This window comes from Columba livia, chromosome Z (assembly GCF_036013475.1).
Source record: "Columba livia isolate bColLiv1 breed racing homer chromosome Z, bColLiv1.pat.W.v2, whole genome shotgun sequence".
Taxonomy (NCBI): Eukaryota; Metazoa; Chordata; class Aves; order Columbiformes; family Columbidae; genus Columba; species Columba livia.
In genome coordinates, this window is record NC_088642.1 from 11,872,132 (window position 1) to 11,895,422 (window position 23,291).

Consider the following 23,291-nt stretch of genomic DNA (forward strand, 5'->3'; position numbering starts at 1 on the left):
AGGAATTTTGGTGTTCCTCGTAGATGACCCTGCACAAATGCAAGAGCCAGGAAGCTCCTATGCATCTGTTCTAGACTCTTCGGAGATGCCTGTGAAGACTGGAAGTACAGGGAAGGTCAGAAAAATATGGAAAAGCTTTATTAATGTTTCACCAGGGAGAAAAGATAAGAAATGAGGGAGAGGTTATTGTAGAACTTAAAACAGATGTTGAAGAGCTGACAAAATCATGTCATCGATTTTGAGAGCTGAGACATGGACCTGCTGTGTTATGTGTCACATCTTTTAACCAGAAGCATGATGCAGAAAACACAACAGACGTGACTGCTGCTACACAGCTAAGATTTCTGGCATTTATGGGTAACCCTCACAACATTATCAAAGAAAGGTCATTCATCAGATACAAGATGCCACCTTCTAGGGGATTTTTTTTACAGAAAACATTCTAGCCTCAAAGAAAGACCATATCATGGTCCATGTCCTGTGGTTTGAAAATCAATGAAACAGGCAGTCTGAAATAAGCCCAGTTTACAAGGACTAACTGAAGCAAGATGAGAAGCAGAACCATGGTGCTTGGTGGTGTCTAGAGGGCAGGGAGTGTTGGGTGAGATCCAGACCTCCTGACACTAGCGACTAACGTGGGACCCAGATGCAGGAAAGAAGGCCAGATATTTGGTGTTCAATAGTGACCTGCAGGCTGGGCATGCAGCTCGTACCCAAGCACAAGAGAACAACTGTCCAGGAAAACAGTCATCGCCAGTCTACGTCCTGTTGTGACCCAGACAGAAAACGGATTTGCAAACATTTACTGCCATTACATACCCTGTGAATCTCAGTCCACTAAAAAGAAGGCTAATCGTGATTAAAGGGGACTGGTCTGCTCAGTATGCAGGCATGCAATGAAATATACTGCACAATTCTAGAGAATTTTCAATCTCTGAATGAAATTAGAATGGTGAATTTTGAAGATTTCAAAGACATTTTATAGGCTTTTAAATATGCCCAGAATTATGATATTTAAGCCTCAAAACTCCCACAAATTATACAAGAGATTCCACTCAATTTTTTCTCTCTACAGGGCACCTAAAAATAATATATTTTTGGTCTTTGCCTAATAATTTCTTCTTTTAGACCATTATTTCACAGAAGTGGTTTTGGAGCGTGAAGTATTACACTCAGTACAGCTGTAGTTCCGGATGTCATAGCAATTGTCTTGACTAACACTCTAGGTTTTTGATTTTCATTTTCAGTTTTCCCGTACCACTATAGCAGGAAACAGAAAATACTAATAATTCCTTCACATGAATGATGCATTAGTGTACTATTAGGTATTTTGAGGGACAGAAATCTCATGGAGATACAAAGGAACTGAATTATCAGTGGTGGGCTTATGGGTCAGAGTAAATTAAACTTATATCTGCCACCCATTAATATTATTATGAGATGAGAACAATTAAAATTCAGGTCTTAGGTAGACTAAGAATAATTTAAAAGAGCATGGCACTACTCAGACTCTTCTGTTCCCTAAGCAAGGACCTATTAACCATCCTTTTAAAATTTTTCCAAACAAATTAATGCTTAGTGCTGATATTAGTTTTTCATACTAGGTTACAGTTCAGCCTTCAGGCAGGTCAGTGGAAAAATTCCAGAAAGTGCAACTCATATGCTATATAAAATAAGTATGTAAAAAATGCCTTCCACTCTGGGGAACTAGGTTTGAGAAGGAAAACCACATTCTACAAAACCCTCCATTTAACCAAGGAGGGAGAATTTTGCCTTTTCAATTTGAAACAGGCTAAGTGTGCTCCTGTTGTAAATGAAGAAGTCAATGAGAGTTTTTCCATGACGACAGGATTTCCCCCAACAAGTTGAAATTAATAATAGTTTAAATTTTTCAGAAACTCCTGGAATCCCATGAAGTGATGGTGTGAGCTGGATTTATAACATTATGTCCAAGTGGACAGGGATTTGGGTTGTGGGACATATATTTGTGCATAGCTCACTGTTTCCAAAGCATATGTATAAATTGATGGTTTTCAGGACGCAACATTATCTTTTAAGGCATTCTAATCCTAGAAGAGTTAAAGACCGCTGGTCCCACTGCCGACCCCTGAGGAATGCCACTTGTCAGGATCTCCACACTGGGCCGTTGACTGCAACTCTTTGAGTGTGACCATTCAGCCAATTCCTTACCAACCGAGTGGTCCATCTGCCAAATCCCTGTCTATCCAATCTAGAGAGAAGGATGTTGTGCGGGACAGTGTCAAATGCTTTGCACAAGTCCAGGTAGATGAAGTCAGTTGCTCCTCCCTTATCCACCAACACTACAATCCTGTTGTAGAAGGCTATTGAATTTGTCAAGCACAATTTGCCCTTAATGAAGCCATGTTGGCTGCCACAAATCACCATATGCCTCAGCACAATTTCCAGGAGTACCTGCTCCATGATCTTGCTGGGCATAGAGGTGAGACTGAGGTCTTGGTGATTCTTGTGCAAAAATGCTACCAGTCACCAAAATCCAGTGTTTTGACATGACATACATTCACAACATAGCCTCCTGTAGGCATCGAAACTTCCTAGATCCCTTTGGACCCAGCACTATGGTCTGGTTACAATTATACCAAATGAGGCATTGCAATTGTCTCTATGCACACTCCTAGCCTGCAGCAAAAGCACAATAACATGACTTAATGTTTAACTGTCTCTCATGGTGAGCTAAGGAGCATCCCCATAGCTTGTGAACTAAGACGACAGTCATTCAGGCCCAGCTGACGTGGTGTCATTAGTTTCACTGCAGTAATTTCATATTATCGCAGCCCTAAATGTCTGCTGCTGAGCATGTGAACATGTACACAGGTCTGACAGCTGTGATCACTGGATAAAAGCCCTATATGGGTCTGCACAATATGCAAATCCTGAGGAGACAGGCATACTCAGAACACATTTGATCTCACCAAAAATAGCCAGCAAGCAGGTTGTGGTGCTGAGGTTGAGGTTACTTTTGAGGAAAATACTTCTGTGTCTCATTCCAGGGAAGGTTCACAGACAAATGTAGAGAGATGTGCCCCTGCCACTAATAGTGAGGTGTCTCCTTCTTTACAGACATAGTTGAAGACACATCCTGGATCCCCCAAAAATTTTTCATTCCCCTCATTGTTCTATTCCTAACAGTATTTTTTGAAAGTGTGACTTTTGCTTCACTGCTAAAATTCAGAATTGCAAAGAGGTCACGTTGTCTATCTTGAGTTTAGTAAGGCTTTTGACACTGACTCCCATAACATCCTCAGAGAAAAACTGACAGAAGAACAGGTTAGATAATTGTACAGTGAGGTGAACTGAAAACTGGCTGAATTGCCAGGTCCACAAGTTTGTGATCACCAGCACAAGTATGGCTGGAGGCAAGTCACTACTGGTATAGCCCAGAGGTCACTACTGGGGTCAATATTATTTAACATCTTCATCAATGACCCAGATGATGGAGCAGAGCACTACTTCAGCATGTTCGAAGATGGTACAAAACTGAGAGGAGTGGCTGTATCATGAAGCTCAACAAAGATAAATGCAAAGCTCTACAGCTGAGGAGGAATAATACAAGGCACCCGCATGTGCTGGAGGGTGACTGGCTGGAGACCAGCTCTGTAGAGAAGAACCTGAGGGTCCTGATGAACAACAAACTGATCATAAGACAGCAACAACTTATAGCAAAGGCAGCCAAAAGCTTCCTGGGCTGCATTATGAGGAGCACTGCCAGCGTGTGGAGGGAGGTGATCTTTTCCCTAAACACAACACCAGCGAGGCCACACCTGGAGTACTGTGCCCAGTTCTGGGTTTCCAGTAAAAGAAAGAGACAGAATTACTGAAGCAAGCCCAGTGAAGAGCCCTAGAGATGATGAAGGGATTGGAGCATCTCTCATGTGACAAGAGTCTGAGAGAGCTGGGACTGTTCTGCCTGGAGAAAAGAAGGCTCAGGGGGATCTTATTCATGTGTATAAATACCTAATAGGGGGAAAGAAGAAAAAAGAGCCAGGTTCCTCTCAGTGGTGCCTGGACACAAGAGGCAACAGGCAAAAATTAAAAAATATTAAATTTTTTCCTGAACAGGAAAACACTGTTTTACTGTGAGGCTGGTCAAACACATTGCAGTAAAAGGCTGTGGAGTCTCCACGCTTGAAGATACTCAAAATCTGACTGGACATGGTCCAGCACAACCTGCTCTAGCTGACTCTGCTTGAGCAGGGCGGTTGTACTAGAGGGTCTCAAGAGGTCCCTTCCAACCTCAACCATTCTATAAGACTGTGTGAAAGAGGAAAAATTACTGGTGTGTGCTAGGATTATACACAGGCCTACTTATTTAATTGGGATGCGTCTTTCTGATGTTTAGAAGGTTACCATATTTCTTTTACAAGACACAAATTATCTTATCAACATCCTAAAGAAGAACGCAGGTCAGCAGTGAAAATCAGCATGCATAGACATGCCTGGTCCATTTGCTTGCCACACATTTCAGCATTATTTGCACACAGGCAGCTAGTGCTTTTGTCTTCAAGAGCAGCAGAACTGTACACATTCTACTGAAGTAGCTTCTGGCTACCAAGTCCTTCTTTTCTATGTAAATTGGATATGCCAAAGTCAGAATCAGAGCATCTTGTTCTCATCTCTGTATAAGGATTTCACTCCTGCAATCTGCAACCTTTAAAATCCAAGCTCATGTTAGTAGTTACAAAGTGCAGTTTACTCAGACTGGAATGTTAAACATTAAATAGCAGCATCATATTTTTAACAGCAGGATTCTTGCTTGCCCTCGCAAATGCTGGACAGGAATACATTTAATAAATAATTCATTTCATGGTTATGCTAATTATATCATTTATTTCTGAGACACAGGCCCAACTTCACTCACAAATAAAAGCTTGTTTGAAAGCAAGAAAGTATATTAGTCTTATCTTGGCAGCTTTTCCTGAATCTCCTGTCACAGAATCAAGTTCAACATGATAAAAGTAGAGTTCAGCTTTCCTTTGCTTCTGTCTCATTCATAGAATGAAAGAATCATTTAGGTTGGAAGAGACCCACAAGATCATTGAATCCAACCATAAACTAACTCTGACACTAAACCATGTCTCTAAGAACCTCATCTAAAAGTCTTTCAAACACCTCCAGGGACAGTGATTCCACCAGTTTCCTGGGCAGCCTGTTCCAATGCCTGACAACACTTTCTGTGGAGAAATTGCTTCTGATATACAATCTGAACCTTCTCTGGCACAATCTGAGGTGATTTCTTCTCATCCTATCACTTGCTACTTCTGAGAAGAGACCAACACCCTCCATGCTACAACCTCCTTTCTGATAGTTTTAGGCAATAAGGTCTCCCCTCAGGCACCTTTTCTAAAGGCTGAACAGCCCCGGTTCCCTCAGCCGCTCCACACCAGACTTCTGCTCTAGAGCCCTCACCAGTTTTGCTGCCCTTCTCTGAACTCTCTCCAGCACCTCAATGTCTTTCTTGTGGTGAGGGGCCCAAAACTGAACATGGGATTCAAGGTGCAGCCTCACCAGTGCTGAGTACAGTGGCACAATCACTGCCCTGGTCCTGCTGGCCACACTATTCCTGATACAAGCCAGGATGCTCTTGGCCTTCTTGGCCATCTGGGCACACTGCTGGCTCATGTTCAGCCAGCTGTTGACCAACACCCCCAGATCCTTCTCCACCAGGCAGCTTTCCAGCCACTCTTCCCCAGCCTGTAGCACTGCCTGGGGTTGTTGTGACCCAAGTGCAGGACCTGACACTTGGCCTTGCTGAAGCAATTGAGGCACCTGGCCTAAGCCCAATGAGTGACCTGGTCTAGATCCCTTTTTATAGCCTTCCTTCCCTCCAGCAGATGAACACTTTCACCCAATTTGGTGTCATCTGCAAGGTTACTGAGGGTGCAGTCAATCCCTTCATCCAGATCACTGATAAAGATATTAAGCAGAACTAGCCCCAATACTGATTCCTGGGGAACATCAATCATGACCAGCTGCCAACTGGATCTGGCTCCATTCACCACAACTCTTTGGGCCATCTGGCTAGTTCTTTACCCAGTGAAGACTACACTCATCCAAGCCATGAGCAGCCAGTTTCTCCAAGAGAATGCTGTGGGAAACAGAGTCAAAGGCTTGACTAAAGTCTAAGTACATCCACAGCTGTTCCCTCATTCACTAAGTGGGTCACCCTGTCATAGAAGGACATCAGGTTGGTCAAGCAGGACGTGCCTTTCATAAACCTGTACTGACTTGGCCTGACTGCTTGGTTGTCTTGTATGTGCCTTGTGATGGCACTCAGCATGATCTGCTCCATGACTTTTGTCGGCACCGAGGTCAGACTGACAGGCCTGTAATTCCCTGGATCCTCCTTCCGGCCCTTCTTGTAGATAGGTGTCACATTTGTGAACCTCCAGTCAACTGGGATCTCCCCAGTTAGCCAGGGCTGCTGAGAAATGATGAGAAGTGGCTTGGTGAGCACCTCCACCAGCTCCCTCAGCATCCTTGGGTGGATCCCATCTGGCCCCATGGACTCGTGTGTATCTCAGTGGTGCAGCAGGTCACTAACCATTTCCCCTTGGATTATTTGGGCTTCATTCTGATTCCTGTCCCTGTCTTCCAGCTCAGGGAGCCGGGTACCTGGAGCACAACTCTTCTGACTATTAAAGACTGAGGCAACGAAGGCATTTAGTACCTCAGCCTTTCCCTCATCTTCTGTCACTATGTTACCCCCTGCATCCACCAGCAGGCAAAGATTCTCCTGAACCCTCCTTTTGTTGCTGACGTATTTATAGAAGTACTTTTGTTCCCTTTTACTGTAGTAGCAAGGCTCAGCTCTAGTTGATTATCTGATGTGTTGGCCTTACATCTGATTCATATCCACAAACACTTATCAAGCTGCCATTTCCTTTGTCAAGCTCCAGACAATCAAAACACTACCTAACATACAGGCCTGCCTCACCTACTCTCCTTCCTCACCTATCCCTTCTGAGGAGTTTACGGCCATCCAATGCAGCACTTCAGTTGTGGGAGTCATCTACTGATGGCAACTACATCATAGTTTTTCTGCTGCACAGTGGCTTCCAGCTTCTCCCATTTGTTGCCCATGCTGTGTGCATTGGTGTAGATGCACTTCAGCTGGGCTGTTAATCCCACCACCTTTTTGCAGTGACAAGCCCTAATTCCTTTTTGACTAGTCTCAGGTGCTTCCATGGTTTCTAACACATCTATAACCCTTGTGTCTTTGCTATCACACAGTTCCCCTACTTCCACTGGGACAGCAGACTGAAGGTCCTTGGTAGCACCCCATCCCCCAAATGTTGGTATGCCCCTTGAGTTTGTCTCTGCTGTGCCTGGTTTGCTCCCCTTCTCCCTTCAAATCTAGTTTAAAGCGCTTTCAATGAGCCCTATTAACTCCTGTCCAAGGTACTTTTACCCCATTGAGAAAGATGCATCCCATTTGTCACCAGCAGACCACATGTCATGTAAACCAACCCATGATCAAAAACCCCAAAATTCTGCCAGTGACACCGGTTCTGCAGCTGGGTATTGATCTCATTGTACTCTGAAACTGGAGGGACTGAGGAGAATCACAGAATCACAGAATGTTACGGACTGGAAGGGACCTCAAAGGATCATCCAGTCCAATTCCCCTGCCAGAGCAGGAACACTTAGATGAGGCTACACAGGAATGTGTTCCTCTTGTGTTCCATTTTGAACCCATTACCCGTGGGTTGTCACTGTTGGTTGTCACTGAGAAGAGCCTGGCTCCATCCTCGTGACACTCATGCTTGACATATTTATAAACATTAATAAGGTCACCCCTCAGTCTCCTCTTCTCCAAGCTAAAGAGCCCCAGCTCCCTCAGTCTTTCCTCACACGGGATATGCTCCACTCCATCATCTTCCTTGCCCTGCGCTGGACTCTCTCCAGCAGTTCCCCGTCCTTCTGGAACTGAGGAGCCCAGAACTGGACACAATATTCCAGATGTGGTCTCACCAGGGCAGAGTACAGGGGAAGGAGAATCTCTCTCAATCTACTAACCACCCCCCTTCTAATACACCCCAGGATGCCATTGGCCTTCCTGGCCACAAGGGCACAGTGCTGGCTCGTGGTCATCCTGACACTACTTGTGCTCCTGATCCCTTAGCCAGTCATCCCAAGGCCCTGAAGTCCCTTTTGATTGCCTTTGGGTTTCCTACTGCAGTCTCATTGCTGCTTACCTGAAACATTAGTAGAGGATAATAATCTGAGGTCCTATGGGCAAGTTTTCTCTTCACACCTTTAACTCTGGCCCTAGGGAGGCAGCAGACTGCCCTAAGAAGTGGGTCCAGTCTGCACACAGAGCCTTCTGTTACCTTTAGAATGGAGTCTCCTATGACAACAATCCACCTTTTTTTCTCTATAGCAACAATTTTGATTAACGGTACAGATCAACTTAACCTCTGCAACATCTCCAACTTAGCTGAACCGCCTTCCTCAATATTGTTGTTTGGTTCCACTTGCAGAGCCTCACACTTGTTTTGCAAGGGAACCTGGGAGTGACGTCTATATAAAAATGCTGGTGTTTTGTCTATTTATTAAAACACCAAGCCCTTTTTATTCCTCTCCTTGTTCTTCTCTCCTTTATGTATTAAGAATGGTTTCACCTCCACTCCTTTGGACAGAGCCCTCAATTATTTTCTGGTGCCATTTCTCAATCTGCCTCTTTGTAGCTTTCCTTTCTGGACGTCTCCATCTTGCAGCTCTTGACATTCTCCACTTCAACTCTAACAGTGGGTTCCTTTCACTCTGCATTACGGATATGCCCCAAAGGCCTTGGCAGCTTCCCTTAGGCTCTTCCTGTCATAGACCCACTTTGGGGTGCACTGCTGAAATTAGTAATATTTTTAGCTGTTAACTTTGAGGAGCTTGGGAGTTTGTATTCACTACCCTATTCTTGAAAGCACTTCTGTAGCACCATCAAAATTCCACTTTCATTTTCTGATCACAACATGCTCTCCTTTGCTGCAGTCAAATGTCTGATGTATTCCCATGACCATCCGACCAAATAACAAACACCTGGACATGAATACATTCCCAAAATAGAGGTTTATGAAGACAAAAGGGGACAGCATAGTGACAAACGTGTCCTGACTCATTGTAGGAAGCTAAAATAAAATAGTCACAACCCCTGTTTGCCCAGTAAAGGCTTAAAGAATAAAGACAAGTTTGTTTGGTTTGGGGATTTTTTGCGTTTTTTTTTTGCTTTTTTCCAGAGAAGCCATTTGACATCCAGTTCTGTCTCTTTGCTTTGGGCTCTCTCTGGCAAATCTTTCAAATCTTTCCTACTGGGTGAGCTGTTAGCAATCTGGTATGCCATGGCAGGGTTCCAGCCAACAGCTTTCTTGTTTCTTCCGAAAGAGGGAAGCTTTGCTCTTCTCTCCACAAACCCCTCCTGGCCACACTGCCTCCACACTTTCTTGCACTTCCCCAAAACTCACACAGTATCACAGTATCACAGTATGTTTGGGATTGGAAGGGACCTCAAAAGATCATCTAGTCCAATCCCCCTGCTGGAGCAGGAACACCTAGGTGAGGTCGCACAGGAACATGTCCATGCTCCTTTGAACCAAGCATACCAAACTGACTTATTTGTTTAGTTTTCCCTAATTTATAGTTTTCTGTCATGTCAGTGAATTGAATGGACTCACAGAAGGATTCGGCAAATGCCAGAGCTCATGCAAGGTGCCTCATGGGAGTCTGTTGGGACCAGGGAAGTGTAGGTGAGGAATCTCCTCTTTTCATTACAGTAAACTATAAGATCAGCTATTCTTTTCTTGTGAAATGGCAGCATGAGACTACCCACAATGGTTAACTCAGTACATGAAAATATGCAGTTACAGCTTTAGGATTGCAATTTGCAACAGATTGAGCCACTCCTGAAAACAGTGAGAAAGAGATAGAAGAATCTATAAACATCTAAGTTATTATCCGACAGCTCTTTATAACTTAATTACCAGATAATGGTGCTAATCCTTCCAAACCTATTCTCACTATATATAGAAAAGCTTAATCTAAACATATGCAATCTCTACTTTTCATTATAGAGTTACATCAAATTGTTTTTAAAGGTTATTTCTTTTAGAAAGGAAACTAAATCACACTGATAATCCCATCAACTAATAGTACATTTCCAGTCATACCTGTGATCATACTTGAAATGATTAATGGCAGAATGATGAGTTTGAGCATTCTCATCAGCAGTTCACCGGGAAAGGAAAAGTAGAATTTATCCAGGTTAGACAGTTTGCCATATTCCCGTACCAGCACGCCGACTCCAATACCTAAAGGCACATAAAAAAGTGACAGAAATTAGCAGTAATTTATAGTAAGACATGGGGGAAAAGAAGGGAAAATAGGAGAAAAACAGTAATACCAAAAGAGCAAGCAAGAGGCACATTTTTACGGCCATGGTGGAACTTCTAAAGCAAATCAGAAAAAAGATGTTTCCTCTCCTGTTCTATATACTGATGATGGGAGCAGTAATGACACATATAGGTCTGAACTTGGAGGATGTCTTTAGATATGTCTTTGGAATAATCTTGATTATGCCCTCTCATTATCGGTCCAGTTCAGCAGTGACTTTTCACCTGTTTTAACTAGCTCTGGAAGACCCATAACTGGCATTAAAGAAACTAATGTAATATATAAACACTACCGAAGTTTAAAGAAAGTTATATGATTGATATAAATATTTTAGATAATTTGTACTGTCAATAATATGTCTACCCAGTAGCAATACTTTCACTCATTGCTGCACTACATAATTAGAAAAGACTGTGACTACCAGGGAATTTTTCAACAAAAATACACTCACCATATTTCACACTCATTCCACTACATGACCAACATACAAATTACCAGATTGTAAATACAATCCATGTTTGAGCCATTGCATAAGGTACCTTTTTACTTCCTCTTATCTTTGAATTATATAAATTATTGGATAGTTCTAGCTTCTGAGAAAAATCAGAGGTAAGACTTTGACCAAAAGAAAATCAATCATAGACCAAAAGACTAATTACTTCAGCTTGACTGGCAATACTTTTATTTTTCATTTTAACATGGCTATCAAATGAAACGTGTTTGTCAGTGTTTAGAAGCCGCTACAACTGTTTTTTCATGTACAAACTTTGTAATGATTCAGTCCTGGCTAAACTGAGCATCAAGAGATCCAATTTCTAACTGGATTCTGTGAGAGACACGGCAACTCAGAACCCTTCATTACTGAGTGCTGAAAGGTCTAATCCATATGAATAGCTTCACTGAAGTTAATGGAATTATTTACACCCCTTGGTATTCTAGTGGCACCAGTGGTGTGTATTTTTCATATTTGTTACAACAGCACAAGAATGTGTTCCAGCCTACCTTGACCAGCCTCAGTGGCTCATGTAAACTTGCAGGGTTTTATATTGCTCAAGAAGCTGGTGTAAAGTTTGAGTACACAGGCTTATAGGGTACCTTCCTTATTTTAATAAAGTTGTGGAGGCAGACAATACCAGCAGGTTCAAAACCAGATTTAGGCAATCAACAGACAATCGGTCCATATTGTTGATACTGAAAGAAACAGACAGGGATCCCATATCCAATGATCTACTAAAGAAGAAACTCATTAACATTCTCTTCCAGAAAGTAAGGATTTTTGCAAAAATCCTCCCTAAAGATTCACCATGGTTGTGGTTTCTGATAGCTCATACGCTATCTGGATGTTGCTTGATGCAGAAATGTAAACTATGAGTTATCTTCACAGAATTTGCCTCTGGGAGCACGAAAAGATAACAAACTATCTTTTCTGTGCTCTATCTGCACATGGTAAAACAAGCTAAAAGAAAACAGAAGCAGATAATTAACTCAGTCTTTACTGTTAATAAGGAGATCAAAAATGAAGGCAAATAGGTTGCTCTAAGCAACTACTAAGATTTCTGATTTAGGTGTCACCTGTGGCAGCGAACACAGACAGTTTAAATTCCTTGCAACAATCTTGAATCTTAATAGCTTTGAAGACACTTGCAATATTATGTAAATGCCCTGGACCAGTGTATGATAAGACACAATGACATCTATTTCTAATCTAGTGACTGAACTAAATGTGTCGAAAACTATTAGTCTGCACTTTAAGATAAGGCCAAGAACGTTAAAACTCTGTTTGTAAAATGGCTGCATGTATTGAAGTAACTTGCTATGGCTTTGATCCTGAAAATGTCAGTGTAAATAGCTGAATCTAAGCATACAGGTAATCTCCATGTCTTCAGACTATTCACACGATTTAAGAGTAGGCACATGCTTAAACTGCAGCAAGACTAGACCATATTTTTATTAGAAGTTGTGTAATGCCACTTTACCTCAAGCAGCTGTGACGAGGACACGTTCTAACCATGCGCCTTTCATTCCAGACGGTGACCATCACGTCTGACCAGCAGGAAAGTCTGATCGTTGTACTTTTAGCAGGATTACTAGCTGGAAGAAAGACCCTCATTTTCATTCTTCAGAGTTCTCTTTTCCACTTATTTTGGATTTCACTACAAAAATTTTCCACGTGCTCTCAAAATTTTAGCAGGATTTCCTTAACCTTTTAAACTTACATATTTATATTTGCTTATATTTTTTTTAGGTAAGGATATTATTTATCTAGTGGCAGTAACTGAAAATAGGTTTTCCTCATTCCAGCAATCTCTTGACATTACATTATTGCTCTCGTTTCCTTGTCCATGCTATTCCTTCAGCAGACAGAGCATTTATATCCATATTAACTTGTATACTATGCTACAATACAGTAAGATGCACCTACCTTTTTATTTGAACTAGTAACCATATGCTGCTTGAATTTAGTATGGGAATATAGGAATTTATTTTTTAACAGTAACAAGAGAAGGCAAGAAAGCAGAATAAATTTGCTTATGAAATGGACATATGCAAAACTTTTTGATCATCATTTCAATAACCAAATTCAACTGGAATTTTCTTCTTGGGAATTATAACGTATAGAAAAAAGTGTGGCCCAGCATAAACATATTTCATATGGTCACCAGTGCTCACACTGATTACAGCAGCGTTCAGCAAGTATAGATGAACATCTTCTAAAATGTTAATTTCTCTATGTGAACGCTACTGAGACTCTGCCATTTCTGAAACTAATTCTTACATGTGTGATTACTTCTAACAACCAAAAACACTCTATAGGAGGCAATGCGTCTACAGTATATTATATTATTTGGAGGAGCCCTGTGGAGAAGGACTTCGTGGTACTGGTGGATGAAGGATTGAACATGAGCCGCAATGTGCACTCACTGCCCAGAAAGCAAATCGTATCTTGGGCTGCATCACCAGGAGCGTGTCCAGCAGGTGGAGGGAGGTGATTCTGCCCCTCTGCTCCACTCTGGTGAGACCCCACCTGGAGTCCTGTGTCCAGCTCTGGAGCCCTCAGCACAGGACAGACATGGACCTGTTGGAGAGGGGCCAGAGGAGCCACAGGAATGATCAGAGGGCTGGAACAGCTCTGCTGTGAGGACAGGCTGAGAGAGTTGGGGTTGTTCAGCATGGAGAAGAAAAGGCTCCAGGGAGACCTTATTGTGGCCTTTCAGGACTTAAAAGGGGCCTATAAGAGAGATGGGGACAGACTTTTTAGCATGGCCTGTAGTGATAGGACAAGGGGTAATGGTTTTAAACTGAAAGTGGGTAGATTTAGATTAGATATAAGGAATAAATTTTTCTCTATCAGAGTGGCGAGGCACTGGAACAGGTTGCCCAGAGAAATGGTTGATGCCCCATCCCTGGAGACATTCCAGGCCAGGCTGGATGGGACTCTGAGCAACCTGGTCTAGCAGAAGGTGTCCCTGCCCATGTCATGGGGGTTGGACTAGAGGAGCTTTGGAAGTGCATTCCAACCCAAACTATTCTATGATTTTCTATCTATTCTATGGTATTAGAATTTTTCCTTTCTTTTCATTTCTCTTTTTTCATTTATGGAATAAATTATTTCTGCTTTTTCAAAAGAGAAATACATCTCTTTTCCTGCTTGTTGTCTTTCTCTTTCCTCAGTTTCCACCACTTCACCTTCTTGCCCCTGCTAAATTGTTTTTCCTTCTTTTCCATCCTCTCTCTTTGCTTTTCCTTCTTGCCCACGTGGCTGAGTTAGGTTACAATTTTCACCACAAGAGCAATCCTCTGCTTACAGCCCAATGGCATGTGCTGCCTGAAGCCCAGATTTCTGCAATACTGGGCAAAAGGGAAGAATGAAGGCGGAAAAAACAGTACAATCCTATGTCTTTAATTTTCTAAGGGAAATAGCTCCTTGCAACTGTGCACAGTACAGCACATGCTGTACAGCATGGTGTCTACGTTTTCCCTCCCAGCAGCCAATGACACCGACGCAGAAGGTGTAGTCTGGGTCCCTGGGACCGGAATGCATAAAGAGGCTACAGGACACTTCTCTTGTCTGAGCCCATCTGAAACAGCTCATGTCTTGACTCATTGGCACTACTCCCCCAGGTAGCAAACAGTCCTTTTACAAGCTTGATAACCAACAGAAAATCCTCCAAAGAAAGGCCATAAGTGAAGACTAAGAGAAGTGAGGGGTGAGGGTAAGAAGAGAAGAAAAACAGAGTGAAAAAACTCATTGAAAATGAGAGATCTGTTTGCACCCATCTTTCAGGCAGCCCCGGGAGGCCCAGCATATAAAGCCAGAGGGAACACATGCTTCATCTGTAAGGGATGACCCATTTTTTTGTTGTGTTACCCAGGGAAAGGGGAGCAGGTGCTGCAGGGGACAGAACCTGCAACTGACTGCACTGCGTGCAGCACTCGATCCATCACATTTGCAAAGCCCGAGGCTCTCCATGGCCCAGAAGATGGCCGTGTGTAACAAGGAGGCAGAACCAGTCTGGTCTGGTCTGGTCTGTGTATGTGTGAGCAGTGAGTGAACCACAGAAATTAGGTAAAATGTGTCTTGGGAGATCATTATGCTGTAGGTTCTGCATATCTGCAAAGTTAACTCAGTGACATTTGGGTATCTGGTGAACACTCATTTATCACAATCTGCACTACATCTAAAGTATGTCTTTTTTGCATATTGATGTTGTTTTGGTAGTGTTGTCTAAGAGAAAAGGCAAATTATTTGCCTGGGAACAACTATAGGACTAGTACATTCTTCTTCAGGTACTGCACTACAGTTCATGACACAGATTTAGAGATGAGTAAGAAAAAAAAAACACACACACACCTTGTTCAAACAAATTCCATAATCTCTGGAGTCATCCATACAAGCACAATGGGGAGTGTCACAGATCGTCCTACAGCTATTGTAAACTCATAAAAATGTGGTGTCCTCTCAGCAGCCACCTGAGCAACCAAACGTGGAGGCTGTTTACAGTTTTTCAGGAGTGATGGCTGAATCCTGAAGACTTTTATGCGGAATTATGTGGGGTCAACACAATTCATATCTTGAATTTGAAAACTCAGAACCCCTGAGTAGCTGAATCTGTTTGGGACAGGCAGCATGAAGCGACTGCAGCTACTTGCTTTATGTTGTCACTGTTGTGGGTTAGATGCTCTTCAGAAGCTGATTACATTTTTGATAACAACATAGCAAGACACTATGCACTCTTACTTTCTTCATGCTCACTTACAGGTAAAACAACTCATGATTTAGAAACAAATAACTGAAGTCCACACATAGACATGCCTAGTTCTATTTCTCACTGAAAGAGAATACGAACCAGGTAAAATTGTTATCTACCAGGCAGAATTCCCTAATATGTTGTTTTACTCATGGATGACAACATGGGATGCAGAGTGTTAACTGGCGAGGAGTTCTCACTCCACCACTGTGCATTACACTGCAGAAACTGCACATCACCTTCAGCTCCACTGACTTTATTATGGGAATAATCCTTAGGAATAAAGACAATAAGAAAATAAACCCAGTATGTATTTCTGGAGAACAAACATCTCTTTTGTAAAATGATCTATTCTAAATTATATCATGTTCCTCTTTGAAAAAATGTGGGATTTATTTTTCCTGGTTTTATATAAGTCCAGCATGCAGAAACTCCATTTCCTGGAGCAGAGCTGGTGATTCTGGCTAATACTGATAGACACTGAGGGAGTTATAGGAATTCTGCTTTGTTATGGCATTGAAAGAAGAAAAAATATGGGCTCATCTCATGGTTCAAACCTGAGATTGTTTAATTTTACTGTAGCAACATGAATTGTTCTATTAACAAAGTGATTAAGCTCTTCATAATTTCACATTATATGCTGTTCAGAAGACAGACTAAAATACAATTACTTCTGTCATATTGGTAAGTCTTAAATGGATTATCTTCACAACAGATGATTCACGAGATTGAAAAGGTTGGCAAAAAAAGTTGCGTGACTTGACTTGAAACACAATACTAAACATTCAATATAAACATGTCAAATTACAGCACAGGTAGGCAAGACTTTTGCAGTCTGAGTCCTTTAGTAATACTGTATAAAATCCATTTTGCTTTTGCTTTCTCTAGAGTATATTTAATATTACTGGCTCTCTCTTAACTACAAAGAAATACACAGTGCCAAATATAGAACACTAAAATAGAGCGTGTAGAGGAAATTATTTAACATTATTTCACCTTACTAATTCAGCTCTCTTTGGATTATTTTTAATATTTTCTAATGTTACACATTTTACTGTTTTCCGCTCCACTTGACAATTAATACTCCTTCCAATAAACATACTGATGCTGAATGAAAATAATAAAATTTTTAGAAAACTGCAGGCAACTACAGAGGTAGGATTTGGAGTCTCTGGGGTGTAATTGCGTGGCAACTGATCTTAACTCTCTGGATGCTGGTGTTGCCCAGACTACCAGCTTGCTTACAATGATACCTGAAGAAAAGTCCTTTCAGAAATCTTCCAGAAGAAGAAAGCTCCCAAGTCATATATTGGTCTACTGAAAAATATTTAGTAGGAATGTACTGGAGGAAGGTGTGTTCATTCCTCCACCATGGTGAGACCCTGTGTCCTCTCTCTGATTAACCTGTTGAGGGTGCAGAGGCTGTAAATTCCTTTGCACAAATGACAGAGTCACAGAATCATAGAATCACAGATTGTTAGAGATTGGAAGTGACCTTGAAAGCTCATCCAGTCCAACCCCCCTGCCAGAGCAGGAACACCCAGATGAGGTTACACAGGAAGGTGTCCAGGCAGGTTTTGAATGTCTCCAGAGAAGGAGACTCCACAACACCCCTGGGCAGCCTGTTCCAGTGTCTGTTACCCTCACTGAGAAGAAGTTTCTTCTCAAATTTAAGTGGAACCTCCTGTGTTCCAGTTTGAACCCACTGCCTCTTGTCCTATCACTGGTTGTCACATTATTTGATTGCAGCACAAGGCAAATTCGGGTGGACAGTGGCTCCCTGTGATGGACCTTCAGGAATGAAGGCAAAGTGGAGCACTGGCCAGAGGGGGAAAAACCAGCCCCTCCAGTGTGGGGTACTCCTCTTACACAGGTGTGAAGGCCACAGCAACCGACAAAGCTGTGTAACTCCTGGTGCTTTCTGTGCTGCAGAAGCCTGTAGCAGGGCTGATAATACAGAGCAGCCTGTAGCAGTCACTGATAACACAGAGCAACATCTCTGCAATGCAGCCCTGCACAAGACCCACCCCACCCTTAGTCAAAACAAGGGCAATTATTTTGTCCAGCCAAGGAAAGGAAATAATGGCAATTTTTCTGTGAATCTGAACAGTGGACCAATGTTCTCCCAGACTGGCAATGTGCAGATGGCTAAGCAGTTTGATAATTTAACAGTCTCTCCTATTGGACTCTTCATTTTCTCTCAGTTATCTAAATATGCTGTAGATGAATTTCATGTGTACGTATCTTCCAAGTATTTTCAGTATGCAGATGTAACTTCTACCTAAGAAAGTAAAGGTAAAAGAATATAGCTGATGTAAAGAAAAAAACCTTTACAATTGTGCTGCATCTCTATGTGTATTTCAGTACACTGGTGAGAACTGCTGTACAGAACTTACGTATAGGAACAGTCCATTAACATACAGAAAAAATACAGAGGTGTTGTGAAGAATTCAATCATTGGTTAGTCCTTAACTCCATTAAGATAAATTAATTTGTATCAGAGATAAAATTTGCCTCTTTCACAGCCTTTCAACAAACTTGGTGACTCATCCGATTTGTGTAGTGCAGTACTTAAAACATTAACATAATAATCACCACATTATAAAGATTGTGTCATAAATTAAGTAATCTGGAGAAACTGACAGTTCCTTCCCATCAGCTATAAAACACACATTTCCTCATTAACTGGGATGTGTCCTGGTGAAAGCACCTCTTCTGTTGGGGAATAGTGTGTGAAACTCATCAAGGCTTCAGGAAAAATTATCTCAAACTAAAACACAGGGAAAAGAAGGACTATAGTGTGATGAAAAGAATGAGTACCCTACCTTCTGAAAGGAGATTTAAGACCTTCGTTTGTCCAACATGGCTGAGTGAGCTAGAAATTCAGAAAATGGTTGAAGTGCGGAGAAAGAGCAATGTTTTAAAAAATGGATGCATATTGAACCAGAATACATTTGGACTGGAAATTGTAAGGCTTTCAACAATCAGACTGATTAATATAGCTTCCTAGGAGGATGTGCAGCACCCAGGAGGCTACCTAGTTTTAAGACGGAGCATGATATGTTACAGAAGTTTATATAAAATGGTGTAACCTGAAGCAGCGGTGGACTGGATGTGATAGCCCAGGAGGTATCTTTCTATCTCACGTTCTTGTGTTTTACAGTAAAACTGAAATATAATGTGATGATGGTAACTTGCCCTTCTTCTTTTGCAGACCTTCCCCATGAACCCTGCTAGCTGTCACTTCTAAACCCACTACCATTCTCCTTCACCCCACCCATCTGCAGCTGGAGGCTTCTTTAAATATGACCTACCTCCTCTGCAGTCATCCAGACATGTATAGGTGTTGCAGTTTCCTCCATGTCTCCAAATCCATGCAATTTTATACGACAGTGCTTTCATTTCGACCCTTTTCGTCACTCATTTCAGATACTGTCACGTCCCCAGTTTTGTTGTTCCTATTGTCTAATATTTTGGCTACCTGGCCTAACATATTATGACACAAATGGCAGCATTACAATGCCACCAAAAATTAGGGCATTTCACCCTTTCTTGCAAAAGCTTACTGATCTTCTGTTCTTCTCACAAGATTTGATTGCTATTGCAAAGCTGTATAAGCACCTTTGTACATCCTGTGCAGCCCAAGAGATATTAGCTCAATGGAGCACATCAGGAAAAATACAGCTTCATTTAAGACCCTTGAAACATGTAAGAAACTAAATGGTTGGCAATGGTATAAGAAAGGTGAAAGGCTAGTAATCAGGAATATCTGGCAGATTCTGAACCTTGCCACAGCTTCTGTTTTAAACTGTGATGAAAGGAAGGACAGTAAACAGGACATACTGTTCTAGCTATCCCCTTGCTGGAGAGGCAGTGGAATGATTCTGACTGTAATAAATTGAGATAAGCAGTTGGAAAGGCAATTTAGTGGAAACTAAAGAGAGACAGATAGTGACATGCAGAAACATCATTATTCTGAAACTAATGAAGACATCAAAGGGTTGAGAAATCAGATATGACCTAGAAAATCAGTTCATATTAAGCAAGGCCAGGTTGCTTGTGGTTCCAAAAGCATGACAGGACCAAGAAATAGCTGTTTTGCAACATGGGAAAACACTTAGAATATATATAATCCACAGAAATGGTTATCACGACACATTTAATCTTCTGGCATGCTACCAGATTCTCATGGAATGTGTAATACCTGGAACAATGGTAGATAGAAAAATGAATCTGGAACATAAAGTCCAATATAACTCTGATCTTCAGCATAATTAGAGATAAGCCCGGGGCAGCATGACAGTGTTTGGGGTCACGATGCCAGCAACATCCTTCAGTCTGGCACCTCAGCAGTGGTAGGGGTTGAAAAGCTGTATGGTAGCAAAGACACAAGACAGAAACCATGGTCACAAAGGAATTAGAACTTCTCACTGCAAAAAGGTGTCACAATCAATACCCCAGCTGACGTGCAGCTATACAAATGCAACATATGGAAGCCCCTGTGCAGCAGAAAAGCTATTATATAGTTGATATGCTGGAAACATGGTGGCATGACTCCCACAACTGGAGTGCTGCATTGGATGGCTATAAACTCTTCAGAAGAGATAGGTGAGGAGGAGAGGAGGTGGGGTAGCCCTGTATATTAGGGAGTGTTTTGATTGTCTGGAGGTCGACAAGGGAAATGATAGCTTGACGAGTGTTTGTGGGTAAAAATCAGGGGGAAGGCCAACAAGGCAGATGATCCTGGTGTGCATCTGTTACAGACCACCCTACCACGATGAAGAGGCAGACAAAATATCTGCAGGCAGTTGATGAATTATTTTGCAGGCAGCTAAGAGAAGTGTCATGATGGTTAGCTCTTGTTCTTGAGCAGGACTTCAACTTAGCACATGTCTGCTGAAAATATAATACAGCAGAGAGGAAGCAGTCTAGGAGACTCCTGGAGTGCATGGAAGACAACTTGCTGAGACAGCTAGGGAAGGTGCCCCACTGGACCTGTTGTGAACAGAGAAGGACTCACAGGTAATGTGTTGGATGGAGGGTGGCCTTGAGCACAGTGATTACGAAGTTACCCAGTTTTCTGATCGAGTTTTCTGTTTTTGGAAAAGTAAGGAGGACTGTCAGCAGAACTCTACCTTTGACTTCCAAAGGGCAGACTTTGATCCATTTGTGAGGCTGCTTGGCAGAGTCCCTTGGGAGGCAGTCCCAAAGGACAAAGAAGTCCAGGAAGGCTGGTCACTCTTCAAGAAGGAAATCTTAGAGGCTCAGGAGCAGGCTGTCCCTGTGTGCCGAAAGATGAACCGGTGGGTAAGAAGCCCAGCCTGGCTGAAGAGAGAGCTTTGGCTGGAACTTGGGAATTAAAGGAGAATATATGACTTTGGAAGAAGGGACAGGCTACTCAAGATTACCAGGATGCCGTGAAGTTATGCAGGAAGAAAATTAGAAGGGCCAAAGACCAACTAGACCTGAGCCTTGCTACTACAGTAAAAGGGAACAAAAGTATTTCTATAAATACATCAGCAACAAAAGGAGGGCTCAGGAGAACTTTCAATAAGTTTACAGACAACACCAAATTGGGTGAGAGTGTCAATCTGCCTGAGAGTAGAAACACTCTATAGAGGGATCTGGGCAGGCTACATTGACGGGCTGAGGCCAGAAGCCTCAATTGCTTCAACAAGGCCAAGTGCCGGGTCCTGCACTTGGGTCACAACAACCCCAGGCAGTGCTACAGGCTGGGGAAGAGTGGCTGGAAAGCTGCCTGGTGGAGAAGGATCTGGGGGTGTTGGTCAACAGCCAGATGAACATGAGCCAGCAGTATGCCCAGGTGGCCAAAAAGGCCAACAGCATCCTGGCTTGTATCAGGAATAGTGTGGCCAGCAGGACCAGGGCAGTGATTATGCCACTGTACTCAGCACTGGTGAGGCTGCATCTTGAGTACCGTGTTCAGTGTTGGGCCCCTCACCACAAGAAAGACATTGAAATACTGGAGAGAGTTCAGAGAAGGGCAACGAAGCTGGTGAGGGGTCTGGAGCACAAGCCTGATGAGGAGCAGCTGAGGGAACTGGGGCTGTTCAGCCTTAAGAAAAGGAGGCTGAGAGGAGACCTTATTGCTCTCTAAAACTATCAGAAAGGAGCTTGTAGCATGGAGGGTGTTGGTCTCTTCTGCCAAGTAACAAGTGATAGGATGAGAGGAAATGGCCTCAAGATGCACCAAGGAAGGTTCAGATTGAATATTAGGAAATATTTCTTCACAGAGATGGTTGTCAGGCGTTGGAACAGGTTGTCCAGGGAAGTGGTTGCGTCACCACGCCTGGAGTTGTTCAAAAGACACACAGATGTGGCAGTTAGGGACATGGTTTAGAACTGGACTTGCCATAAGTAAGAATGCCTTCCACAAATTCTGTAAGGCTTTAGTAATACAGAAAAAAAACGTAGATTTGCAAACAGTGCAAGTATTGTTTGTGACCAGTCTCAACCTGAACTTTATCTATTTGTTGGAATTTATAAGAACTGTCTTTAGCTTTGTTAATATGCAAATAGAAAAAAAATCATAATTACATTGTGCTATTTTTTCCTTAAACAATATTAGGAAATAAGAAACAGTAAATATTTTGCTGGTATTAGTATTAGTGTTATTGTTTCAAATGGAAATAAATATTTCATAGCCTTTTGTAGCTTTGGGACTTTGTAGAGTGTAAGGTGATGTTAGGCTCACTCCTTCCAAAGCTCCCTTTATTTACAAGTTGAGCTCTAGCAATAGTTTCACTTCACTTTATGTTAAAGCAAGGGACGAAATACATGGACAACAGGAAAACACTTTGCTTGCAAGAAAAACAAAAAAAAGGTTTTCTTTGCTTCAAAACAGCTCAAGAGCAAAAGAGGAACAAGGCTTAACTTAATTATATTTGGTTTCTTTTGTTGGCTGTGTTTCTGGATGAGAGCATTTTTGATTCTCAGTAGTATGTGAAACTCAGACAAAACTGTTGGCCATTCTGCATTTTACCTTGTGTCTTTAAAATTACATTCAGACATCCATTCAGAATCGCTGGGATTCAAACATTACTGAACAGATCCCATCCTGTATTGAATGGTATGCAGTGTGACAGAGAAGAACAGACAGATAGCCATCATAACTGTCTAAAGAGGCATAAAAAGTCACAAGTATCATCTGTGCTGCTCTAAATCACACCACAGACTTCTGCTAAGTTGCCATGCTACTACAGTTGATTCAAGAGGTCTGGTCTTCACTTGTTATAAATTCCAAATTTATTAAATGTTATGCTTCAGAATTAATTTAAGGAATCAGATGTTTGCATTACAACTATACTTGTCAGGAACTGACAGGGTTAGAATTCCCTTGCTTTAGTACACTCTCCGTATTTTTTTTCCTGCTGTCAAGGAAAGAGCTCTGTTTTTGCTAGTGTATTTGAAGAGGTAATTAATCTGCTTCATTGTTTGTAACCTTCACAATGCATTGTGCAAGCAAAGAGAAATGGTACAGAAGAAAGCCTAAACTAAGCTAATAGGTCACTTTTTGGTAAAGTTATGAGGAAGTGGTTATTAAAAACATTGCAGCTGTTTACTCCATATCCAGAATGGGCTTTTTATTTTTATATTGCACCT

The 23,291-nt window shown here is 42.1% G+C and overlaps 1 protein-coding gene across 1 annotated transcript in view; it reads right to left on the reverse strand.

Moving 5' to 3' along the window:
• SLC1A1 (solute carrier family 1 member 1) overlaps window positions 1-23,291 on the reverse strand; it is a 63,108-nt gene that overhangs the window by 34,599 nt on the left and 5,218 nt on the right. Inside the window, exon 2 of the mRNA XM_065047222.1 lies at window positions 10,197-10,337. Within this exon, the coding sequence (XP_064903294.1) occupies window positions 10,197-10,337 (141 nt within the window). The remainder of the gene's footprint in view (window positions 1-10,196; window positions 10,338-23,291) is intronic.